At 48.5% G+C, this 24824-nt stretch overlaps 1 protein-coding gene across 3 annotated transcripts in view; it reads left to right on the top strand.

The window, feature by feature from the left end:
* The window catches only part of SMARCA2 (SWI/SNF related BAF chromatin remodeling complex subunit ATPase 2), a 1851064-nt gene that overhangs the window by 557447 nt on the left and 1268793 nt on the right, over positions 1 to 24824 (top strand). For all 3 annotated transcript variants that reach the window (XM_078675722.1, XM_078675721.1, XM_078675720.1), the window contains exon 18: positions 14 to 124. In XM_078675722.1, coding sequence (XP_078531848.1) covers positions 14 to 124 — 111 coding nt within the window. The remainder of the gene's footprint in view (positions 1 to 13; positions 125 to 24824) is intronic.

Genomic DNA, 24824 nt, shown 5'->3' with positions numbered 1-24824 from the left:
ATTTCATTTTTAGGGAACACCAGCGATGCGCCGGTCACTTGTTCCTCAACTGCGTTCTGGGAAATTTAACGTACTTTTAACTACCTATGAATACATAATAAAAGACAAACACATCCTTGCTAAGGTAAATATTATATCTTCTGTAGATTGCTATAATATGTTATGCTTATTACTTGGTGCCTGATTAAAAATAACCTGGTGGGAGGCTTGCCTATTGCTGTGACATAGTTAAAATGTGGAATTCTCTCTGTGCATCAATATTTCTAAACTAAATCAACCCCTCTTAAGCAGCAGTGCCTTTGAGATCTTGTGTTACTGAAAAAGAAAGCAAGGTGTTTTCCTTTGCACTTTTTATTTGTCTTTTTCCTATAGATTTACTTCCTGTTAAATGCCGTAATATGTTTTTTGATAACCCTGGTATGAATTAAGTTTTTACACTTCTTTTACTGATAAGTTAAAGGTATGTAAAACAGACATAGTTTACATTCTGTGTATTCATAATCACATTTCAATGCATTGGAAACCTGCATAGTACTGCACGACTGCCACAAGATAAATGCCAATAGGCATGGGTATATTTGAAACAGAGTATGTAATTTTAATATAACTGTATAGGTGCTACAAAGCAGGCTGGTCTTTGTACAATTCTTAAACCCCTTTTAATTGTTATGCACACCACTGACAGGAAATTATGATTCTTAATGGCACAAAGAAATGATTATATTGGCCTTGAATGACTTTAAGCTAAAGACATAAGTGTAACACAAAAAAAAAATCAAGAATGGAAAGAAAGAAAACAGTGGCAAAGTAACTTCTTGTATTCACAACATGATAGGTGCTCTATCTAGCCACAACATCTGGGGAAGTCCTCTTCCATTAATTTCTTTTTTTTAAATATCTTTATTGGTTTTTATCTTTTTTCCTTATTATGTTCCACATTAGTCAGTAATCATATAACACATTACAAAACATAAATGTCAGAAGTATTGTTCCATCAGTACATTACACCATCTCAACAATGCTATCATAAAGCAACAACTCATAATATAACAGAGTGTTCTTCAAGGTGTGATGACACACCAACTTGTCACTAACAAATCGCTTCTCAGAACAGTTGTGCGATTGCCTGTCCCCGCACCGCTACGCAGTGTCCATTCGGCGTTGTACAAAGGATTTGGCCAGAGAGGGGAAGAGAAGTCGCCAATATCATTTGACAGCAACGTTGGTATCAGTGAAGTCAGTATGTGCGAACCACCACAAACTGAACAGATGGTGGAGACAGGTTCATATGGCCAACGCACTAGGCCGACAAGTGGATTTGTCTCAAAGAAAAGGGACACGGAGAAGCTCACTCGCACCAACAGAATATACAATTTTATAAGAACAATTTTAAACAACATGTTAAAATGGCTGCCATCAAAAATCAATTGGGATAGCTTTTACGGTACTGGGCGAGGGTCTGTGTAGTGTGGTAGTCGCAGAATGTCAATACACTAGAGTGAAACTCTGACTCATCTAGGTGTTGGGGGCCAGTGTCGAGAGGGAGGTGCCTGAACAGAGATGGGGCAGGGATACGCTGCAGCAGTCCCATTCTGCCAGGCGACAGTCAATGGGACGTGTAAGCTCTCCGTTATCTTCTAGCTCCCCGCCTCCCGAGACCTTCAGCAGGTATACTATGTGAATGCTGGTTGGGCGTCTGCATCTTCCCCAGTAGTTCCACTACGGAATGCTGGGAGTACGGAGTCCCAGTGCTGTGCTATGGGGTATTTGCTGAGCCCCGCCGTTTCCTCCCTGTGCAGTGCTGTGCTCTCCGCCTGTGCCCATACCTTTAGTGAGCTTATCCAGCTGATTATCTCAGGGGGGTCTGTCTGTTTCCACCGCTTCATAATCAAGCGCTTGGCAACTATTAGCCCGAAGTCTTTGAACCGTGAGGTGACTCTGTTCTCCTTGGACCTAACATAGACCCCTAAAATGCAATCCTCCCACGTGGGCGTCAGGGACGTGTGGGTGCAGATCGCCAATGCGGCAGCAACGGCTCGCCAGTAAAGGTGGAGGGAGGTGCAGGACCACAGCATTTGGAGCATATCTGCATCAAGCTGCCGGCAGTGAGGGAGTCCTCTTCCATGGTAACACAATTCTGTTTTTGTTTTTAGTTTTTATTCAACAATTTTACAGCATTTACACCCTTCCCTCCCACCCCGCACAGGACAATTCAAATCAAATCAAAAATGAGAATCAAGAGCACAAGAAGCTGTCAAAGAAAAAAAAACCAAGCATAATATCATTCTAATTACCCATCCGTGTAAGTCAAGTTTTAGGTCCTAATCGTACTTTGTACATACATATAAAGCAAATACATATAAAATATAAATTGGAAAAGGTGAAACTAAACAGATAAATAAATAAGTAAGTCTTTGCCAAAACATCTAGCTTGGGGAACCTATTAGATCAGCAACTCCAATGTCTAACCAGATCCAAGATTTCCTGCCCAATCTATGATCTAACCATCCTATCCTTCCATTCTGCTATCGGGCTCCATATCTGCAAGCCTAGTGCTCTACCCTTCTTCCCCTTTCTGGCATAAATTTCCTTTTTCAAATTGTGTATATGCAGCAGCCTTCCCAACCATTGTTGCATGGTGGGTGGTACATGCAGTCGCTATGCACAAGCGCAGCACCGCCATGGCCATAAATACAAAATGTGCAAACTGTAATTGCAAAGTGCCTTTAGCAACTCCTAATAGGATTATATCAGCTGTTAATTTTATCTTGCAGTTCAGGGATCTATCAAAAAACAATTATCGAGCCAAAGGTAACCCATTCTTCTCCTATCTGACATTCAATCAGCTAAAAATTCAAACATTTCCAGATCATCCTCCGTTGACCCGTATAACCTAGTGCCCCATTGATATTGAAACCTATGCCCATCTCCCCCATTGATCCTCCAGTTTATTCCTTGTCCTTATATTGAAGTGTCTAGTTAAGATAGCCACCCCCTAGTTTTGGCCCCCTGCTTTGAATGTGCCAGCAAGCGTAGCCCAAGTTGTTCCAACAGGAATGGTTTATTGCCCTCTATATGAGTTTCCTGGGGTGAAATGAAATCTGCATGTGAGTTCTTCAACAATAAAGCTACCCTTTGCCTTTTTAGCCTATCATTCAAACCGCACACATTCAGTGTCAGCACCTTAATGTTTGCACTCATTCTGATTCTTATCTGTTTTCCCGCATGTGGCCCCCTGGCATCCAAACATCTCCTTCTTAGGAACAGCTATGTTATTTACCCTCGCACCAGTACCGACCCTTAACTCTGCCCTAACCAAACTTGAATGCAAGTTACAGCTTTCATGTATGGTTTTTCCATCCCAAAGTGCCAGTTCCCTGTCCCTCTGTCCTGTGCTTCCCCCTCCCCCATCGGCCCCACCCTCCGCCCACCCGTCACAGGCAACTAGGTCAATCCTGACCTATGTATGACTGTTTCCTGGCCCCTAGAGTGTCGCACCCCCTTTCCCAGCTTTCTTGATACCCGTTTACCCAACAAATCAACATATAGATAAAGTAAATTTCTTAGTGCAGCAATATTCCCTTTCCCCCTCAACATCATTATTGCACTACTTATAACAGGATCGCTATTAAACCTATTCTTATAAGCATACTGATTACTTTGCCCTCCACTATGTACAATATCCTATATGTCTATACAATACAGTCAGAGGTGATGCCTCATGCCCTATGCATATTAAATGCTTGACTGTGCAACAGAGCTCATTTGGAACCCAGCCTGGAAACTTCCTGATTTCTTTTATCCTTCAGCTCTGACAAGAAATCCTGTGCCTTGACCTCGGAAAAGAACATTCTAGTACAGCCATCTAGGATTACTTTTAGCCTGGCTGGGAACAAAAGATAGGCCTCACATCCAACTTTCTGAAAGGGGTCAATAAGTTGTCTTAGCCTCTACCTTCTTTCTACTGTAACATGACAGAAGTCGGGCCGCGCGAAGAAAGAAGTTCCTTTGTAGGTGCGATGGTCCTGGGGCCTAGCCTTGTCCATGATCTCTTGTCTGGCCAAAAAGTTCCCCACAAATACGAGCATGGCCCTTGGCTTATCACTGCGAGAAGCACCATAAGTCTTTTTTTGGGACAGAGGGAATCTGTGTGCTCGTTGAACCTCTACCTACCAGTTCCAGGCCACCACCTCCGGGAACGCTTCTTTCAGAAGGGTGATTACGTAAGCTCTGGGGTCCTGCTCCTCCACCCCCTCTGGTAAACCCAACAGCCTGATATTATTGCGCCTCTGCCTGTTCTCAAAGTCCTCGAGTTTCCACTGCAAGTCTTCATTGCACTTCTCCTGTGCTGCTTTAAACTCCTGCCATCGGGATACCTCGTCCTCTAATTTCCCTGTCCTCTCCTCAACTTCCGTCACACGGCCAGCCATTTCCGCATACAATTTGTTCATTTTGCTTAAAGAGCCCTCAATTTTCTTACTGACTTGCTTAGATCTTTTTGATTCTGCTCTTGCCTCCCCCTGCATCTGCTTCAGGGTTGCATACAATAGATCCATTGTGGGGCCATGCGTTTGTTTTTGTATATTAAGAGAGCCAGGCTGTTGATTGCTCACCTCCCCCTCCTCCTGGTATAGATTTGATGTGGCCGAGTAATCCCAGTCCAACTTCTTGGCCATCTCTAGGTGCGTTGGGCTAATTGGGCTTTGATTCTTTCGGCTCTGACGCCTTCTCTGCTGCTTCTTTTTCTGGTTTATAGTAGGCCGCTGTATTGTTTCCTCTGATGTGGATCGAGTCTGAACAGAGTCTGAGGCCGATGTACAACTTAACACAGAACTCTCCTCTAGGCCTCCTGAGTCTGAGTCCTCACTCCCGGATGAGGCGTCCGTTTCATCATTTACTGAAAAAAAATCGCTTCTCATTCGGGGAGCCCGGTATCAGTGTTTCTTTCTCTTTCTGGATCTGAGGATCTAGGAGTTCTGTGCTGCCACCATCCTGCATATCTTTTTTTTTTTAGTTTCTTCCATCTGTATACTCTTCCCTAGATAGTTCTAACAATGCTGTAGTGTTGATCCCTGGGTCTGTAGATTCCCCCTGTGTGATGGAGGCTGTATTGATCGGCAGTGCGCCTGGGGGCAGGTATCGCTGCTCAACTTTGTCCTGTCTACACATGGAGCCAGCTGAACCAACTGACCCACCTCCATCTCCACCTCCTTCTCCTGACTCAGTGCCCCCGAAGGACGTTTCAACATTGTCTCTCTCTTTACCAACGCGGCTTACCTTGCTGCGCGCTGCTTGATCTGTCTCCGTCAGCGGTTCCTGGTAGCTCTGCGGTCTCACCCATTCGCTGCTCACCCTCCTCCTGCTCATTCTCTGCTGGTTCGCCTGGCTCCAAGCTTTCCTCTGCCTGCGCTTCGGGAATCACCCTGCTCGGTGCTCCCGGTGCATGCGCCGTCCCTGGGATTGGAACCGCTTCTCGCGGAGCTTGGGCTGCTGTCAGAGGTGAGTCCGCCGTCCAGTTGACCCGACCAGTACCGCTGCCGTGTGTCACAGATCTCCCAGCGCCTCCTGGCCCCGCTGCGAGAGCCTCCACCATCGTGGACTGCCTCAGTGCCTTAGGAGTTATATCTTTCTGCAATGGAGCCGATGCCTTCAGGGCTCTTTTTTCCGTCACTGCCAATGCCGCCTTACGTTCTGCCCTTACTTCAGCATCTCTCTCTTTCTCTCTTCTTTTTAGTTCCCTCTTCTTAGCAGCTGAATCTGTGGCGGTGTCGGCGCCCTTTGCCGCCGCCTGCTTCTTGGTGACAGCATGCGTGTCTGGCGGTTTGGTAGCTTCATTGCCCTCCTTCTGCTTTGCGCCACGAGGAGGTATTTTGCCTTGGTCACTGCTAGTAGGTCTGTGGTCCCAGGTACCTTCTAGGGGGATCCAGTTAGCTTGAAGTATTCTGTATAGCGATTTTTGCTGCAATAACTTTAAAGCCTTGAATATAATGCTTTTTAGTTCCGTCCAATTAATCCTCTGCATGATCGTAAATCGTTGGGTTCATTTCTAAATCGTTTCTTGTTCCCTTGGAGAGGGAGGTAGTAGCGTCTCACTCCAGCGACCGGTCCGCGGCCATCTTGCCTTCCGCCAACACAATTCTGTTTCTGTCATGGAAAACATTTGAAAATATGCCTACAAGAGGCAACAATATTGTAAAGAAATGGGCCATTAGTTGTGTGGCCTGCGCAAGTAATTGTTCCACATTTGTTCCTCTCTGGGAACCAAACACCCCTTTGTAGCGCTTGACTCTCAGGGTAGTGGAGCATACCAGTCCAAGGCCTACTTAAGAGAGGTGGTGTAGGCTGGTAATCACCATTCGCTGGCACACAATAATAACACTCAATAAATGATTGTCCAGTTTGTACTTTTTCTTTTGGAAAAGGAAAAGTACAGTTAGTACACACACACACACACACACACACACACACACACACACACACACACACCAATCAATACTACGCAGTAATTTACAAATCTACATAAGACTGATGAAAATGCCTTTTAATTACATTGCGTAATCACCACTCACCACGGAAAGGGGTCATACAACCACATCAGGTTAAGTACCTTGACTTGGTCAAAGGTTCAAGATCAACAAACCGCATGTCAAAATACCATCATTTTAGGAGAAAATGCAATTATAAAAAATAGTCCTGAATTTACTTGCTTATTACTGATAATAAAGCACAGACATTATGATCAGTAATCACTGTCAACTTTCTCATCTCAATAAAGCATTTCAATAAAGCATTTAAAAGAATGAACTTCACATGTGCCTGTGTGCTTTTTAAATACTGTCAACATTTGAAAACATAATCATAAAAACCGCCCCTAGGGGGGCATCACATTTTGAACACAAATATGTAACCATAAACTTCACCCCCAGAGGGTGTTGTACATTCTGTACATTAAACTTCACCCCTATAGGGTTGCCCAGCATGTACACTTCTTTAACCACCTTAGGCCACAATAACTGCAGCCTTCAACTTAGCCGCTGGAGGGCACTACACACTACATTCTGAGCTGAGGAGCACAGGCTCCAGCCTGGGGAATGCTTGAAACTTAAATGGAGTACCAGGTTGGTCCTTCATTTTTGGACCCTGCAAACCGGGTGTCAGTACTGTTTTACATCCTTTGGGGGAGACTGTGCTGCTCCTGTAGCTCCCCACACTCTTCTGGACTTCGTTGACAGTGGCCCCACTATCCTGGGGCCAGCACGAGGTCTGAAAATGTTCTAAATTGCAAAGCCCCACAGGGCATAATGGGGCGCTCCCTCCTTTGAGCGTGCATACTTGATGAGCAGCTCTCCTGGTGCTTCGGGGAGACCTGCTTACTTGTCTTGTTTTTTACTGCGCAGCCTTTTCATTTTCTTTGAGGGGGCCCGATGCCAGCCCATGATGGGGTGCAGATGAGGGAGCCCACCCTCCCTGCTCGTGCAGCACCCTACTGTGCTACTGCAGGAGCCGGCGGGTCTCTTCTTGGGTGGGGCACCCCTTGTTGTGGCAGCCTCCCACTCCTCCCCCTCCTTCCCCCCTCCCCACCCCCCTGACACAGGGAGAGGGGCAGGCCTGTAACTACGGGGGGAGCGTGGCAGCCTGGTGCTGGCCCCAGGGATGGGGTCCTCGGCTCCTCCTTGCTTGTTGTGGGAGCAAGACGGCGCTCTTAGTTTCTTTTTGGCAGCGGGGACCTGGGATGCCAATGGCAGGGTGCAGCAGCGTTTCCTTTTGGCTGCTGGGGTCCGGGAAAGGGGTTGAGTCTCCCCCAGTGCATAGCATGGCCTGGGGGTTGGGAATCCCGGGTCTCCCGATCTTTGGGGTTCCACACTTGCCCCCTCCCAGGGTGAGATAGTAAAAAAGATTCTTTGCGGTAACTCCCAGGGCCCTAACCCACCCAGGGGCATTTTTCAAAGCTGCAGCGTAGCTCCAGGCACTGCGTGTTCGTGCTGGGTTTGGCCAAAGATAAAACATTTTCTCTTCCTTATAGCTTGGGCCCTGTTGGGCCATTTTGTATGCTGTTGGGCTCATTTTACTTCGGGTGGTGAGCTCTAGCCACCTGAAGCACTTTCCTTAGGCCTCCTGGCCTCATAGGCGATGGACTTTGCAGGGACCCAGTGTTACTGGTTTTCTGCGCCAACCTTTGTCTTTAGTTTCCTCTGGGCCTCTCTTCTCCTTGGTGCAGAAGCACAGTCTTTTCCCCCAACTAGACCTTAGAGGATGTAAGGGGACCAGCTTCCCTGATCCTGGGGAAAACCCCATTGAGTCCTTAGTCCAGATGGCCATCAGGGGGTTCTTCCTTCTAATTGTCCATGGCTGCCGCCTCCCATCCCAGTCTCCAGCAGAAAACACTGCCAAGACAGAGCTCTCCCCCTTGCTCAAGACCTTTTAAGTGGGGGCGGTAAGTTACAGAAGTGAGGCACCTCTGGCCTATCTTGGGGTGTCGCATCAACTCTCCGCCCCTGTCCTAGCCCACCTGTACAAGCTGCAGGGACATTTCCAAATGACCTCATTTAGGAGTGACCAGCGGCGGCTCCTCTGCTAAGACATAGGAGTGTCCCCCCACTGCTCGCTCAGCAGTTAAAAAAGAAAAAAAGAATTATAACGCAACATTATCATTTTTTTTTGCCGTACTGGTTCAGTTGGTTGAGGGGTGGGGCGAGGTGGTTCAGAACTGGGGGAGGAGTAGTAGGAGTGGTGCGCATGACATTTTGCCCGGCCTTCTTGGGCCAGCTAAACACCAGTACTGCACAGCCTGGGTGGAGAGCATGCATAGCCTTCCAGCCCCTGTCTGAGCGCCGAACCACAGCGCTCATGCCATTCACAACTAGGGGCTAGGGGTTTCTGGGAGCGTGTGTGCTTCCTGGAGAAGAGAAGAGGATGGAGGATGGAGGAGGGGCAGCGGCTGGCTGTACCCAGGTAAGTGCTTTTATTTCTTTTTTTATTCCCCCCTCCCTCTGCTCCCCCCAGCCCAATCACCCCCTGTTTGGTAGCAGCCACCACTGCACTTGACACATATTCCCTGGGGGCCACAGCTTCACCCCTCGCTGACACCACTACCAGGGCCTTTCACAACAAATGTTCAAAGCGAGCCCCTCCTGTGTTGGTTTCAGAGGTCTAGGCTCCATCCTATGTTAAGTGGGCAAGGGCTGGCCCATCTCTGGAACAGTTTGACAGCTGATTGATTGGCGCAGACCCTTCTTCCCCTTCCCTTAACTCCTCAGGAGCTGAGTCAAGTTGTGTACTTTTGCTCCCTTTGTCTGCTGGCGATAAATGTAATTCGCTTACCACAGCAGGCTGACAAAAGACCTGGTCTCTGATCCTGCGCTGAGCCAGAGAAATAGGACATTCTTGCATGACCCATAAGCTTTACAGATATCTTTTTTTGGACTTGCAGATTTGATTTTCCCACACAGGTTACACCCTAATTCGGTATGTCGCTGGTCTCTGTAGGCCAAAGGGAAATGAAGCTGCACACTAAGGCAGTCCTTCAAGTAGGTGAATAAAAGAGGGTCACTCAAAACAAGACTGTAAACCACACTGACTTTCCCTATCAGTGTACACTAACATTATGAGGTCTACCCCAGGTCAGCATCCAATCCTGCAGAGATCCCTCTGGGCCAGGCTACCTGTGCACTGTTATCGTCTTGCGCACAACAGGATTCTCCGAAGTGCATCTGGGCACCCATGTTCTCATGTAACTGGCTAAGAGCCCCTTACCCTTGCTGCCTTCCAGCATCCTTATCCTAAAAGGCAAATACTGGCTGTAAATATGCACACTCCATTGTATTATGAGTTTACCGTGGGTGAGTCACAGATTTTCAGGCTAACCCACAGGAAAAAGGTCAAAAACCAGGTGGTCAAAAAACATAAAATCCTAATGGATTTGGTAGACAGAACCCATTTTCTTACAAATATCTAACACCAAGGAGTTCCAGTTAACCAAATTATAGCACTATACATTTTGCAGAACACACTACTGTACTACACTTTTTAAAAGCCCAAAAGTAGGGAAAACATAGCCTCTAATAGACTGGACACTAACTGTGCCAATTAAGACACTGCACCTTGAACAATTCCAGATCTAGGCAGCTTCCCATCATGTAGTGCAGTGTCTGTGAGGCAATCGGCCTCTTCTACGCTACCCTGAGTTTCCTGGCGCCTAAGCGATACCCACCCCACTTAAGGCATTTTATGCCATCTTTGAGCCATCGATTCTCTCTTGGGCGCACCTTCCGGCCCCACAGAATTGTGAGGTGCCCCGGCTGTGTTGCTGTTGAATGGTTCACCATCTACGCCAGCTGGGACCTCTGGATCTGCTCCATGATTCGAACTGGATGACTGCCTCCATTTAACCCAGATCCATCCCCAGCCCCTGGTGCCAGCGCCGCTCAACGGTGAGCTGATCACAATCCCTGACTCCCACCTTCTGCTGCCCCCGCTCCACACAACGTCGAAGTGCTGTGCTGACCCTGCCATGCACTGGTCTTTTCACCCATTGGGAAATCCTACCTCCCTGAAGGAGGAGACAAGGAGATGGTGTACTAAAGAAGAACATTGAAGAGGATAACTGGTATGAAGAGCTGAATAATGCTAGTGGCTTGGATTCCTCCCCAATCTCTGGCATATTTTCCCCCCTGGGCCAGTCGTCAGAGGCAGTCTCAACGTTTGCCATTGTAATGCACTGGGTGGCAGAGGCCCTCGATTTCCTGCTGCCTGCTAGTGAGGTCCAGTCCAATGTCATTACGGAAGTGCTTCAACCTGGGACTGATTGGTCTGAGCACCTGCTTCCCTATAATAATGCCCGCACCGAAATGTCCTGGGCGAATCCCTTCACGGGGGCTCCTATGCATTGAATCATTGCCTGTTGACGTCGTTCCGCCATGGGAGACCCAGCCTTCCTCTCGCAGCATCCCCCATGAGAGCCTGGTGGTGCAGGCCTCAGCAGCAAAGGTCAACCCAAATGTGTTCCCTACCACTTAACTGGATAGGGAATCCATAGATTGGACACCTTTTCTCTTCCACTTGCCTTGCTTTGTGGTTGGTGAACAGTGCATGGTTCTTGGGCTCATATATTCCCATTCACTGTGGGACTCTATTGAGCATCTTCTTCCTATGGTGCCTGAGGGCTGCGCCATCCTCAACCAACCTTTGGTGGAAAGCAATGATGCAGCGCGCAGTCTGCCATCCGCAGTGGACCGCACACCACAGGCTTCCTGTATAGAGCCATGGCTTCTACTGTGATGCTCCATTTCCACGCATGGTTATGGTCCACTGGGATCTTGGATGTCCAGTCATCGCTGATCGACATTCCCTTTGATGGCTTCCACCTGTTTGGTGACAAGGCTGGCGCTGCATTAGAGTACTTGTGCGATTGGGACTTGGGATTTCTTTATCGTGCTGGCCGCAACAGCAGTCCTTCTGCCTCTACCACTGATGTAGAAGGGTCAACTTTCGGCATCTGCAGTGCCAGCCATACACAGTCCTATCAAAGACAGGACTTTGGAGCTCAAAAAGGACATGGAAGCCAGCCCCAGTGTGCTGCCCAGTCACCCGCCCCTCCGGCTGCCACAGCCCCCAAACCCATTTAGCTTGCCCTCCATCCAGCACAGCCCTCCTGTTGGCAGTAGAATCAGTCATCACCTACCCTAATAGTTGTCGATTACAAGAGGGTGCTTCAGATCGTGCATAAGGGCTGCTCCCTACCACTTGTGAAACACCTCAGCCTCTCTCACCATTTAAAGAACGGCTGACTCCGTCAGGAAGTGCAGGCTCTTCTGGCCAAAGGCGCCATTGAGAGGGTGCCTGCACCAGAAGTAGGGCGTGTTTGTTATTCCAGCTACTTCCTGGAGCCGTAAAAGGATGGAGGCCTCTGCCATATACTAGATCTGCACCCTTCTTTCTTAGGAAAGAAAAACTTCAAAATGCCCATGTTGGCGTATGTTCTGTCTGACCTGCATCCTGGTGACTGGATCGTAGCGCTGGAACTATAGGACACATATTTCAACATCCTCGTCCTGCTCGCCCACAGATGCTGCTTGTGTTTGAGGGTGGGCCACGAGCATTTTCATTTCGCAGTGCTCCCCTTTGGCATCTCCTGTGCCCATCTGGTGTTCACAAAATAGATGGCGCTGGTTCCAGCACAACTGTGGAGCCCAGGAGTCCACTCTTTTCCTTTCTCAATGACTGGCTGTTGAAGGTGGCCTTGCCCCAGGCAGATGCATCCACCCCCAGACAACAGGGATCCTTCTGCGTTCGTTATCAGCATTGCGAAGTGTAGGAAAAGTTAGGGTTCTTTCCTTTAACTTTGTTCTTTTCTCCTACCAGTTTTTTGCTGGTCTACCTGCTAGCCTTAGGATTTTGAGCATGTTTGAAGATGCCATTCAGGGCCAAAGTGCTGTTATGGATGTTGATGGGACAGATGAGAAACCACAAGTCCTGCAAGATACCAGGACTTTCAGGCCCTGAGAGGAGAAAGGACCACAGGTATGCTCAAAATGATCAGATTTTAAATATTCTTTACCAATGTCAATTATAGATGAGGCAGAGTAGCTTATTATATTCTTCCCTTTATAATCTGGTACCTAAGATCCTGGCGATAGTTGGGCGCAGACTGGCGCAGACCGGCTTACTTTAGGCATACTACTGTATCTCTGCTTTCAGATCACCTCAGGGAACCCAAGGCTATGAGGAATTTGTGAGAAGGGACTCCAAAATGAATTGGATGATATCACTTGTTTTTTGTGAAAATATATTTTTGAGTTTCAAAGGTAAATTCCAAGAGGCCAAACATCCCACAAAAGTAGCCCCTCCCTCCCATCGCTCCCCCCCAACCCACCTCAATTAGGCAAAATGCTACAACACAGTAAGCATAATCCATCCTAAAGTTCACCATGATTGCTAGTCGAAGTTCGTTGATACCACTGCATAGATCCATGGCTGGCCCCCCACACCTCAAAGACTGTTACTGACCTGGGGTAAAAAATACTCCCTGTAGACCTCCCTGTGTGTCCTACAGACTTAGCCCCCACAGTGTCTCTGCCCATGTCTTCTTCCTGGGCCCTTCACCCTCCTCAGATCTTTCAAAATTTTTAGGTCAGCCCAGGGCCTTATAAATTTGTCACTCCACTTTCATACACCAGTCCATGTTGCATTCCCAATCTTCTGCTCCTGGTGCTCGTGCACTGTTCCAGTGCACGAGCACCAGGAGCTACCTTTAAGACAACCTCACAGAAAAGGTGCATATATTTTTCTGATGATTGTTCACCCCAAATGCCTAACATGATGTGTTTTGGTGTGAGCTCGAATGTGGTGTCAATAACTCAAGATACCCTATTTGCCATGCCTGCCCAGAAGGACTTAAGCCTAGGACACTCCCATATTGTGTCAATTAATGAGCCCCGTAGTAGGCAGCCCTTTCAGCACCTTTCAGAAGGGGATCTATTCATAACATAGTGTCATGCCTTTGTAAAGTATGTCCTTGCAGGATTTTGAGTTGGACCAGCCTAAATTTCGCTCAGATAACCATCTCCCAGGGGTAACGGTATGCCTCCCCACCCCCCAATCGTCATCCTCAGGCCTACCTATGTCTCCTTCCCACTGTCTGTAAGGGACTGGAACGCCGGGGGGCTATTTGGCAGCAGGGTATTATACACTGCCGATATGGCGTGCCTGAGCAGAGGTGTGCAAAGTACCCTAAACTCCAGGGCACTCTCCTCCGGGAGTTCCAAATCTTGGCGTGAGGACACCCTGCCAAACTGATATCTGCTGTGGCCTTTGTTCCAAGCCCTGACTGCCATGGCCATGAGGGAGGGGAGCAGGGCCAGACACTCTTCATCATATAGTTGTCCAACATAGAGCCCCAGTGCCATTGCTCTCTGATGGCCAGTCATTGACAACCACTAACTCTGATGACCAATAGTAGAGACAGTTGTCCAGGAGTGCAACACCTCTGTCGAACACCTTTCTAGTCGGGACCACCATCGTTATTCTGGGGGTCCTGCCATCCCACAGTAGCAATCTCGTTGTTGCTGCCACTTGCTTGAAGTAACTGTCCGGGACCTCAGCCATAGAGTTCTGAAGGGCATATAGACATTTTGGGAAGTATATCATTTTATAGAGCGCAGCGCACTCCAGCAGTAAGAGTGGCAGTTTGTCAGCTGGCCATGTCCACCCTATACACTGCCAGTAGCCCCTCCTGGTTTTTGCCAAAGAAAGGCATATGGGGTTCCCATATGCACCCTTTGCGGGCTAGACATCCAAAGAGGCATCTTAGAGTGTGCCTAGCAGACCTATATGGTAAAAAAAAAACAGATTAGTCCGGAGCCACTACGGTGTGAATCACCGGCAGCAGGTAGTTGGCCAAGACTTTTGCCAAGACCTTCGTCTCTGTTGAGAAGACAGATCGGCCTGTAGGAGGAGCACAAATCCGGGGGCTTACACGGTTTATGAATCAGGACTATATCAGCCTGCCAAAGATCAGTGGTAGTATCTCGCAGGATCGAGCTTCTACCAACATTGTATTGATCTATTTTAACACTTACTTCTTCACCTGAAAGAACTCCACTAGGAAACTGTTGGTGTCCACGTGATTACCCACCCCTCCCCCAATAACCCTACCTTTAATTGTGCCATTGGTTCTGCGATTTCTCCCTCTTGGAAGTCCCTTTCTAGGGATTCTGCTGCCCCCTTATCCAGTCTCTCGTTCAGGATATCCTGGAGGAAATTGTTTAACTCACTGGAGCAGTCATCATCCCACTTCTGGCATGGAGATCTGTCAGGTGGTCTGCAAAAGCCTGCGTTATTCATGAGGCTGTATCTATTACTTCTCCTGCGTCTGTCCGCAATCCCAGGACCCGCCACCGGCCCTCTTCCTTCCTTGCCAACCATTCTAAGAGCTTCCCTGCCGTGTTCTCAATCTCGTATAGTCTATGCTGTTTAGCTTGGAACAGGTTATCTGGCCTCTTGGTATGCTAAATCCCGATATTTGGCCATTGCCTCCTCAATGTGGGCTGCCACCTCCTCATTGGGGTGTGTTATGTACTGGGCCTCCAAATCCAACAACTGCTCCTCCTTTCTCTACTGGCTCTCTCTCTCTTTTTTTTGCTCACGGTTAGGGCTATCAGCCGACCCTGTATCACAGCATTATATGCCTCCCATACTGTAGCCCCCGAGGGCACAGAGCCCCTTGTTATCCCTGAAATAATTCTCTGTGGCCTCCTGCATGTACCTCTTCTAGGACCACTCCGTGAGGATCCAAGCTCCATCACCAGCCCGTGAATCTCCCTGTGCCCACCACTTGCATACTCAGCAGAGTGTGGCCCAAAATCCCCCTCAGCAGGTATCACACACTACTGCATCTGCCCAGTTGTCCTACTGGGACCAGGAAGTAATTTGGTAATTTGGGAGAATGATTGCAGTGCATTGGCTGTATAAGAAAATTGCCTCTCTCCGGGATGCCCAGCCCACCATAGGTCTTCAAACCTTATCGCCCCCAAAAAGGTCCTCCATCTAGCGTAGTGCCTGGGGCTCGTATCACGTTTAATGTTTCTATTCAGCGATCCTTCCAACACAAATTTCAGATCCCCTCCCACCACCAGGAGCGCCTCTGAGCAATCCACCTCGACATCCTATGTATTTCGTGAGCCTGGAGGTACGGCATGAAGTTCAAGGACCCTACATACAGCTTCTCTCCCGGCCACATGGAGAAATCATGCTGTGTCTGTTCCTGTTGCTTCCGTGCCAAGATTTCTTGGTAGGTTTCCACCTGTGATTGCCTACATGTGCCCCCTCCCAAACCCCCCAAAACTATCTTTACCAAACATTTTGAAAACTTCTTAATCCACCCTGTGTCCTCGTGCGGTTGAGTAAAGAACTTTCCATCCCCCAATGCTTGAGGTACCTGTTGCCCACCGCACAACATGTTGTATTCACCCAAACAATTATGTTTCTCGCAGTGTATCACTGGGTCTCGCAGCAGGCTTCTCAGTGTATGGATTTACCCAGTGGGCCACAGAGGTTCAGGCTCCAGCCGGTACCCTCCTGCAGTCCGTAGTCCTTAACTGGGTCTCACACAGTTTCGTCTGACATCATGGAGGTCAGCATGGGTGGGGTTGATTTCCCCCAAAAACCCCACCTCCCCTGTCTCTTCATCGGAAACAATTTCATTGTCTCTTGAGTCGGGAAAGGCTATTTATTATTGTAGGACCACAGATGCCCCCCTGGACCTACTGAAATTGGATGATATTACTCTTTCTATCCCAAAATAGAGGAAAGAGAAGGCTTAAAGTTGAGGATAAAAGCATTTAGGATGCAAAATCAACAAGTTAAAACAGACCAGAATTTAGAAAACGAAGTGGCCACTTTAGAACAGCCTAGACTAATAACGTAAGCTTTTGCAGCACGTGCAGTATTCTAGATTCACATCTTAAGCATATATCCTGCATTCTAGTGGTAGGAGTTGTAAAGTGGTGGTTGGTTTTGTTAAAACAAAGGTTGTTTGCCTTGGTCGTAGGTCTGTTTAGTGAAGTTGAGATATGTTATTCTTGCCATAAATACACTTTTTGGGGGGACATTTTGCAAAGAAAAAGGAACATGTCTTGAACACTGCCCTCTTGAGATGTCATGCAACAGATAATACATTTTCCAATCTTCAGATATAGTCTGAGGATGTATTTGGTCATAGATCATCTTTATATAGGGGGAAAATCTGTGCGTATGTTGGAGTCCTGCAGATTCAATTTAGGCTAAAACAAATTTCAGATAACGTATTATTTTGAAAGAGTAATAATCAAAAGTAAAGTAAGATTTGCAATATTATTCAGGGTTATAGATACTTAGAAAAGCATGTTCACCACTCTTCCGAAGATGGCAGCCATAACATGTCTACACAATTACTTTTAAAGTCAAACTGACTTACACATTGAAGTCTCATTGTTAATATGTAATGTGCTCATTGGCATTTCGATTCTCTAACTTCAAAGTACTTAAATAAATAATCCTTTGGACGCTGTACAAGACTTATGTTCTACATCTGGGAACATTAAAAATATTGTAATAGAGGCTTCTGCATCAGTCTTCATCTCAAGGAAAGGAAAAGGTTTGTCTATGGTGCTCACATACTGAGTCAGAAGTACATAAAGAGTTTCAACCATTTTACTTTTAATCACAGCAGGGCTTTTAGCAAACCTTGGAAAAAACTTTCATCATTGTACCATTAATTTCAGCAGGGATTTTACAAACACCGTATGTCGAAAGCAGGAGCTGGGTCAAGATTGCACCAAGGCAGGGTATGACTAGCAGCACAGTATCACGCTTTCTTAAAAGGTTCACATGCTTCAATCTTTATGGTTAGATACTTTGAGTAACAACACAAGTACTTCAGAACGTTCACACCAAGCATGTCATGGCGAATACCATTGGAAAAACAATGAAGAATGTCTTAGCTCTATCAAAAAAAAAAAAAGGGGGGACCAGAGAGCGAGTTAATTTTCCAGTGTCCATGCTCCCCAAAGTTACATTTACAACAAATGAAGGCCACTGTTCCAGAGGTGGGGTCCAAAAAAACACCCATATGCCTACTAATAAGAAAAAGACAAAGAAAGGTCCTAAGTGGAGCGGGCCCATCAAACAGGGGAAAGAACATGTCTTGCCTCTTGTTGCCCTCACACACCCGAAGAGTGTCATGCTTCATCATCGGGCATTTGCTCCTCCGTTGGGCCGGCGCTGCAATTCCCAAAGGGTCCCCCGAAGGGTTGCTTTATCGGAGATCTTTTAAGGCATGCCCGATTGTGGGTGTGTGGGTCCTTCATGAGGGTAACAATGTGCGTGCATAGTGAATTAAGACTGACCAGGGGTAACCTATAAAAGGTTATTTTGATGTAGTAACCCTCTTGGCAGAATAAAAACTCTTAATTAGAGTATAATCCCCAATGGCGCATTATGCTTAGGTATCATAAAAACGGTCAACATGTTTCGCGCCTCTGTTGCCGCTAAGGTCATTGGCTCTTCTTCAGGACTAGGATATAAGAAGAATAGTGAAGTGCACGTGAATAGGAAGATAACAAAATAGATACCCAAAATACTTGTCAGGGTGGGCCACTGTGCTGCTTCTGATCAAAACCCCCGGTACGAACAAGAGTAGTTCCAATGGCTTTGAGCGTTAGACGCCCACACCTTGCCGGGCTATGATGTAACAGGTGCCTCCACCCTTGCACCTACCACGTCTAACCGCCTGCCAGTTATGCATGATTCCAATTTATAACAACAATATTATGAGCAAAACAGATTTCACACCCTAATTAATTCTGTAATAACGTCAACCTGTTTCCAATAAAGGGAAAGGGAGAATTTCTTCCCAAGAATTCCTAGGGTGGGCTAATGTTCGCATCCGTGTCTTTATAGAATTTAAACTTTCCTTTACGTTAGCTAGGACATTTTTTCATCCTGTGTCAGTGAGGATTAGGCTAGTTCAAAGCTTATCTACTACCACGCTTGCCAGAGAGGGAACTGGTCTGATATAAAAGGTCTTGAAGGTGGAACAATTTGACCAGTCTGCTGCATTGAGGATGTCCTCCAGGCAAGCTCCTAGACAAAATGCCTTTGAGGCCATGGCCCCTCTTACTGAGTGGGCACCAAACCGGGAAGTATCAATCCTTTCTTCTTGCATGACCCACTTGACTCTTCTGGCAATCGTAGGAGACAAAACCGTTTTGTGAGGTTTGGTAAGTGCAATTAGCAATTGTTTCTTTCCATGGCAACATATATCTCCAGTCATAACTTCATAAGCCTTAATAGTGCGAACTACACATCATTAAGGATTTCCTCATAAAGCTCGGTAAGAAACAGATGAAGAATTAGTTTTCGTTCTGCAAGAAATGTGAAACAAAACCCTTCCTGAGTAAACACTCTACCTGTTATATCCAGGGCTCAGACATCCGAAATTTTCCGACAGGATAATAGACTTAGAAGCATTGCTAATTTTGACGACAATTGTTTTCTGGACAGATACTTATTCTGAGGCCAAGATTGAAATAAGGACTTTGTTAACATCCCATAAGGATGTGTATGTGTATTCAGAAGGGACTGTAAGTCTAATTTCTCTTATCAAATTCCTGACCAACCGATGTTCCCCCGACTGGATGACCATCCACATGCGAATGGCCTGCCAAAATTGCTGATCTGTAAGAATTGATTGATCGGTATGCAAAACCCTGGAAAGCCAGACTCGCTAGAAAGTTTACCACATGGACAACGTCTGTCCCCAAGGGATCAGTTTGGTGTTGGTGACACCAACATAACCATTGCGACCAGGCGGAGTTATATCTGTCATTTGTCCTATCTGCCCAGGCCTTCGCGAGAAAGGAAGAAGCTTCTGTCGAAAGGCCTGGGACTTGCCAGCGTCGCCTGTAACCCTACAGGCCATAAGATGAAGAGATCCGGCTAGGACCAGCGGGTGAGAATTGTCTTGTGGATCCCGGAGGAGATCCAGAAATTTGGGGTAGAGGGATTTAAAAATCCCAAGAAAGTTCCATCAACTCTGGAAACCAGACTTGAGATCTCCAAATTGGTGTTAACACCACTACATCTGCCTTCTGTCTACACACTTGTGCTGTCAACCTGGTTATCATGGCGAAGGGGGCAAATGAATACAGTTGTTCCTTGCTCCAGTCCTGTAGGACAGCATCTAATACTGTTGCCTGTGGTTCCGGTCTCTAGCTGCAATAACTTGTGAGCTGGAAGTCCAGCCGTGACGCAAATAGGTTCACGGAGAAAGGACGCCATCTGTTCTAGATTTGTCGAAAGATCCGTGGATTCAACTTCAACAGGCTGACATCTCTCCAATGGCGAGAGTGCCAATTGGCCACCTGATTGGAGCTATCCTGAAGATGTTGCGCTGATAAGAAAATTTGATTGGCTAGACAATACTCCCACAGGTTTCAGGCTAGGTCTGACAGAGTCTTTGACCTCGTCCCTCCCAGGTGATTGATTTAGCGTACCGCTGCCACGTTGTCCATTTTGAGGGGTACAGAACATTTCACCTTCTGTTTGGTCCAGCAGCGAATCGCGAAATACCCCGCAGTCAACTCCAAGCAGTAGATGTGTAGAGAACATTCGACGGAGGACCATTTTCCGCCTGTGGAGAAATCCCCACAATGCGCTCCCCATCCGGAGCCACTGGCGTCTGACTCGATTATGTCGTCGGATTGAGAGACGAAAATCGCTCTGCCATTCCAGGCTTAACCACCAACAATCTCTTTTTTGGCCTTGAGTGAGAGAGGAATCATCTGTGAATAAGACAGACCCTTCCAAAGATGTTTGATTTTCAAATGTTACAGGGTCCTGTAGTGGAGAGGACCTGGAAAAATCGTCTGGATAGAGGGCGACAGAAGTCCTACAATCCTTGCCAATTGTCGAAGTGACACGTTGGATTTGGATACTGACTTTCGCAATTAGTGCCGAACTTTAGAGAGTTTCCTCGCTGGTAAACTGAGAGTTGCTTCGGTTGCGTTCACTGCGATGCCTAAAAATTCCATCAACTGGGATGGGACCAGAGCCCTTGTTTATTATGAATGCAAAAAGAACAATTGATGGACAGAATGCAGAACAATGTCATACATTCACCCCTGTACAGAGATCTGGGCCTAAATCCATCGTTGTTTTGCTCATCATGATTCCAGTTTGGACCCAGCCATAAGAAAATCAGCCTTGACCCTGCACCCAATGGGAACAGTCCAGCCCGAACTGCCAGGCCAGGTCCCCTCTGGACTGGAAACAAACATCCTAGGACCGGTTTCGGGCTTTCAGCCCTCATAAGCCACGATAGCTTGACTCCAGTGGCATGGAGAGCACGGGACCCACATTGTTTGCATAGCACTTTTCACCCTAAGTGTGATGGGTATGCCCAGGCGTGGGTCCCTTGCTCACTGTGCCACTGGAATCAAGCTAACCTGGCTCATGAAGGGTAATACCCAGAAACCGGTCCCAGGATGCTTGTTTACACTCCAGGGAGGATCTGGCTTGGCAGTTCGGTCTGGACGGTTCCCATGAGGCACAGGATCAAGACTGATTTGCATATGGCTGGGTCTGAACTAGGGTGGCATGGTGAGCAAAAGAAAAATGGATTTAACCCAGATCTCTTGACTGGGGGTGAATGTATGATTTATTCAGCATTCCATCCATCATTTGTTTGCGTAGCACTTTTCACCCTAAGTGGGATGGATATGCCCAGACGTGGGTCCCTTGCTCACTGCGCCACTGGAATCAAGCTAGCCTGGCTGATGAAAGGTAATATCCAGAAACCGGTCCCAGGATGCTTATTTCCGGTCCAGGGAGGACTTGGATTGGCAGTTCGGTCTGGACTGTTCACAAGAGGCACTGGGTCAAGACTGATTTGCATATGGCTGGGTCTAAACTGGGGTGGCATGGTGAGCAAAAGAACAATGGATTTAACCCAGATCACTTATCTGGGGGTGAATCTATGATACTTAGACCTCCAGACGAGGCAGCACTCTCCCCAGCAGCTCCGCCTCACCGCTGCAGCCTCTAGTCCTCCACTGCGCAGGGTTCGTGCCTGCAGCCCGCCAGTCTTTAGGAGACTCATCAGCTTTCCTCAGAACGTTATTGTGTGATACTTACATTTTATTGTATTGTGCCTTGATTAGTCCTCATTTTGTTTTCTCCCCTTCTTGAGTGTTTCCCACTTGATTATTTTCCCCGCTGCTGCTGCCCCTGCGGCCCCTCCCACACCATCACAGCCCCCGCTCCTGCCTCCCTACCTACAGTCCCACCCCCCTCCCTTACTTATGGCGACCGCTGCAGGGGAGCACGCATGATACCTAGACCTCCGGTCCAGGCAGCCCTCTCCCCAGCAGCTCCGACTAACCGCCGCAGCCTTGAGTCCTCCACTGCCCAGGGTTCGTGCCTGCTGCCCTCCAGTCTCTAGAAGACTCTTCTGCCCTCCTCGTACCGTTACTGCGTGATATATTTACATTTTATTGTATTGTGCCTTGATTGTTCCTCATTTTGTTTTCTCCCCTTCTTGAGTGTTTCCCACTTGATTGTATTCCCTGTCCGGTTTCCCCGCCGCTGCTGCCCCTCCTTCACTGTCACAGCCCCCGCTTCTGCCTCCCTACCTACAGTCCTGCCCCCCCCTACTTATGGCGACCAAGCAGCGGGTGTGCCGCTGGCGCACCGAAGGTAAGCCCGTCTGCGACCAGCTTCAGGAACCCTGGTCCTCCCAAGCCTCTCCGCTACGACACAACCACCCTCCATGCACTCAATCCTGGAAGACACACCGACTGCGCAAGATCCTCGCAGAACACCACCCATGGACAGTTCTCGTGCAGACACTGCCAGATAACCTTCGCCAGCAACAAAGCCCCCACTACCACCGAAGGCCCACCTGATGCAAGCACCGCTGAATCCCTGATGTGCATCCTCCTCGACGTGCGCTCCCTGCACCGAAACGCCGTAGAAATCTGGGACCTGATCGACACCCTCTCGCCCGACCATCGCTTTTCTCACGGAAACCTGGACCAACGCCACTTCTGGCCTGACATCGCCACGGCTATTCCCAATGGCTACAAGATCCAGAGAAAGGACCGCCAGCACTGCCCTGGAGGAGGAATTGCCATCGTACACAAGACCCCCCTCTGACTCTCCACATCCAGCACGAGTGACCTCCACTCCAACACAGAACACCTCCACTTCCAGATCCAGCCCAGCCCCAGGACGACACTGCGCGGCACCCTAATCTACAGACCACCAGGACCCTGCACCCAGTCCGTAACTGGCATCGCCGCGCTAGCTGCACCACACGTCCTCACCTCCACGGACTACATTCTTCTTGGGGACCTGAACTTCCACCTCGACAACAGCAACAACCCTGACTCCACCACTCTCCTCGCCAACCTTGGACTAAATCAGCTGGTAAACACGACCACCCACAGAGCAGGCCACACCCTCGACCTCATTGTAGCGGGAGGAACAAACGTCCACTACAGCCACACCACCCAGCCCATCTGGACGGACCACCACTGCGTCCATTTCACTTTCAACACCACCACCTCACCCAAGCCCGCCCCGAGCCCGCCACAACTGAACTGGAGTACGGTCACAGAGAAACTCCTCAGCACCACCCTCCTTTAAACTCCCCCCATCCCCACAGCGCAACGGCCGACACCAACTCCGCAGCCATGGAATTCCACCGATGGATCTCCTGCTGCGCCGACATGCTCGCACCCCTCCGCCACCCCTCCAAACAACACCCTCTGAAGGCCGCTTGGTTCACCACAGAACTTCAAGAAGCCAGACACTCCTGCAGACGCCTAGAGAAGACCTGGTTAAACCAGAAAACCTCGGAAGCACGAAGCAACCACAGGAGCGCCCTGAAGGAATACCACCAGCGCATAAGAGACACCAAACGGACCTTCTTAAGAGACAAAGTCCAGACCAACGCGACCAACGCCAAGGAGCTGTTCAACATCATACAGCAGTTCGCAAAACCCACTAGCGATGCCACGGACATCACACCATCCTGGGGAACTCTGTGACAAGCTCAGCTTCTATTTCCATCTGAAGATCAAGGTCCTCTTTGACAACTTCAGTGAACCAGCACCGGACACCACCCCCCTACCCACCACCGTCGACAAGCCGACCATCACGACCTGGGATCCCGCATCCATCGAAATCATCACCACAACCATGAAAAAAAAACGCTCCGAAGCCCCAACGAACCCCTGCCCACCACACACCTTGCACAGGGCCGCTGCTGCCATCGCACCCGAGCTAGGACAGACCATCAACTCCTCCCTCAGATCTGGCATCTGCCCAGACGACTGGAAACGGGCAGAGGTGAAACCCCTCCTCAAGAAACCAACGGCCGACCCTGCAGACCTGAAAAACTACCAGCCCCTCGCTCTCCTCCCCTTTGCAGCCAAAGTCACTGAGAGACTCGTAAACGCCCAGCTGACAGCCTTCATCGAAGACAACTCCATCCTAGAAGCCTCCGAGTCTGGATTCCGCAGCAACCAAAGCACTGAGACCGCCCTCCTCGCCGCCACTGATAACATCCGCATACTACTCGACCAGGGACACACTGCGGCCCTCATCCTTCTAGACTTTTCCGCAGCCTTCAACACTGTTTCACATCGCAGGCTTGCAGCCAGACTTCACGACACAGGAATACAAGGAGCCATCCTCGACTGGATCCAATCCTTCCTCTCCGGCAGAACCCAGAGGATTCGACTCCCTACCTTCCTCTCCGAACCCACGAAAATCAACTGCGGAGTCCCCAAGTGATCTTCACGTTTTTCAACATCTACGTGGCCCCCCTCGCCTCCTTCCTCAGACAGCATGGGCTCAGCATCGTATCCTACGCCGACGACACCCAGCTCATCCTCTCACTCAAGAAAAATCCCAATGACACCAGACTCTGCTTCCAAGAAGGAATGCAGAACGTGGCAGCATGGGTGAAAGACCGCTGCTTGAAGCTCAACTCAGAGAAAACCGAGGTCCTCATCTTCGGACCCTGCACCTCCGCCGGGAATAACAACTGGTGGCCCTCCGCCCTCGGGAACCCTCCCACCACTACAGACCATGCTCGGAACCTCTGCTTCATCCTTGACTCCTCGCTCTCCATGAACCGCCAGATCAAAGCAGTCGCTTCAACCAGTTCCAACTGCCTTCGCTTCCTCCGTAAGACCTTTAAATGGATCCCCCCGACTGCAGAAAGACCGTCACCCATGCACTCACAACCAGCAGAATGGACTCTCAACGCCCTCTACACCGGA

The sequence above is a fragment of the Lissotriton helveticus genome, chromosome 2_1 (assembly GCF_964261635.1).
Source record: "Lissotriton helveticus chromosome 2_1, aLisHel1.1, whole genome shotgun sequence".
NCBI lineage: Eukaryota > Metazoa > Chordata > Amphibia > Caudata > Salamandridae > Lissotriton > Lissotriton helveticus.
This window is presented reverse-complemented; position numbering and strand designations above follow the sequence as displayed.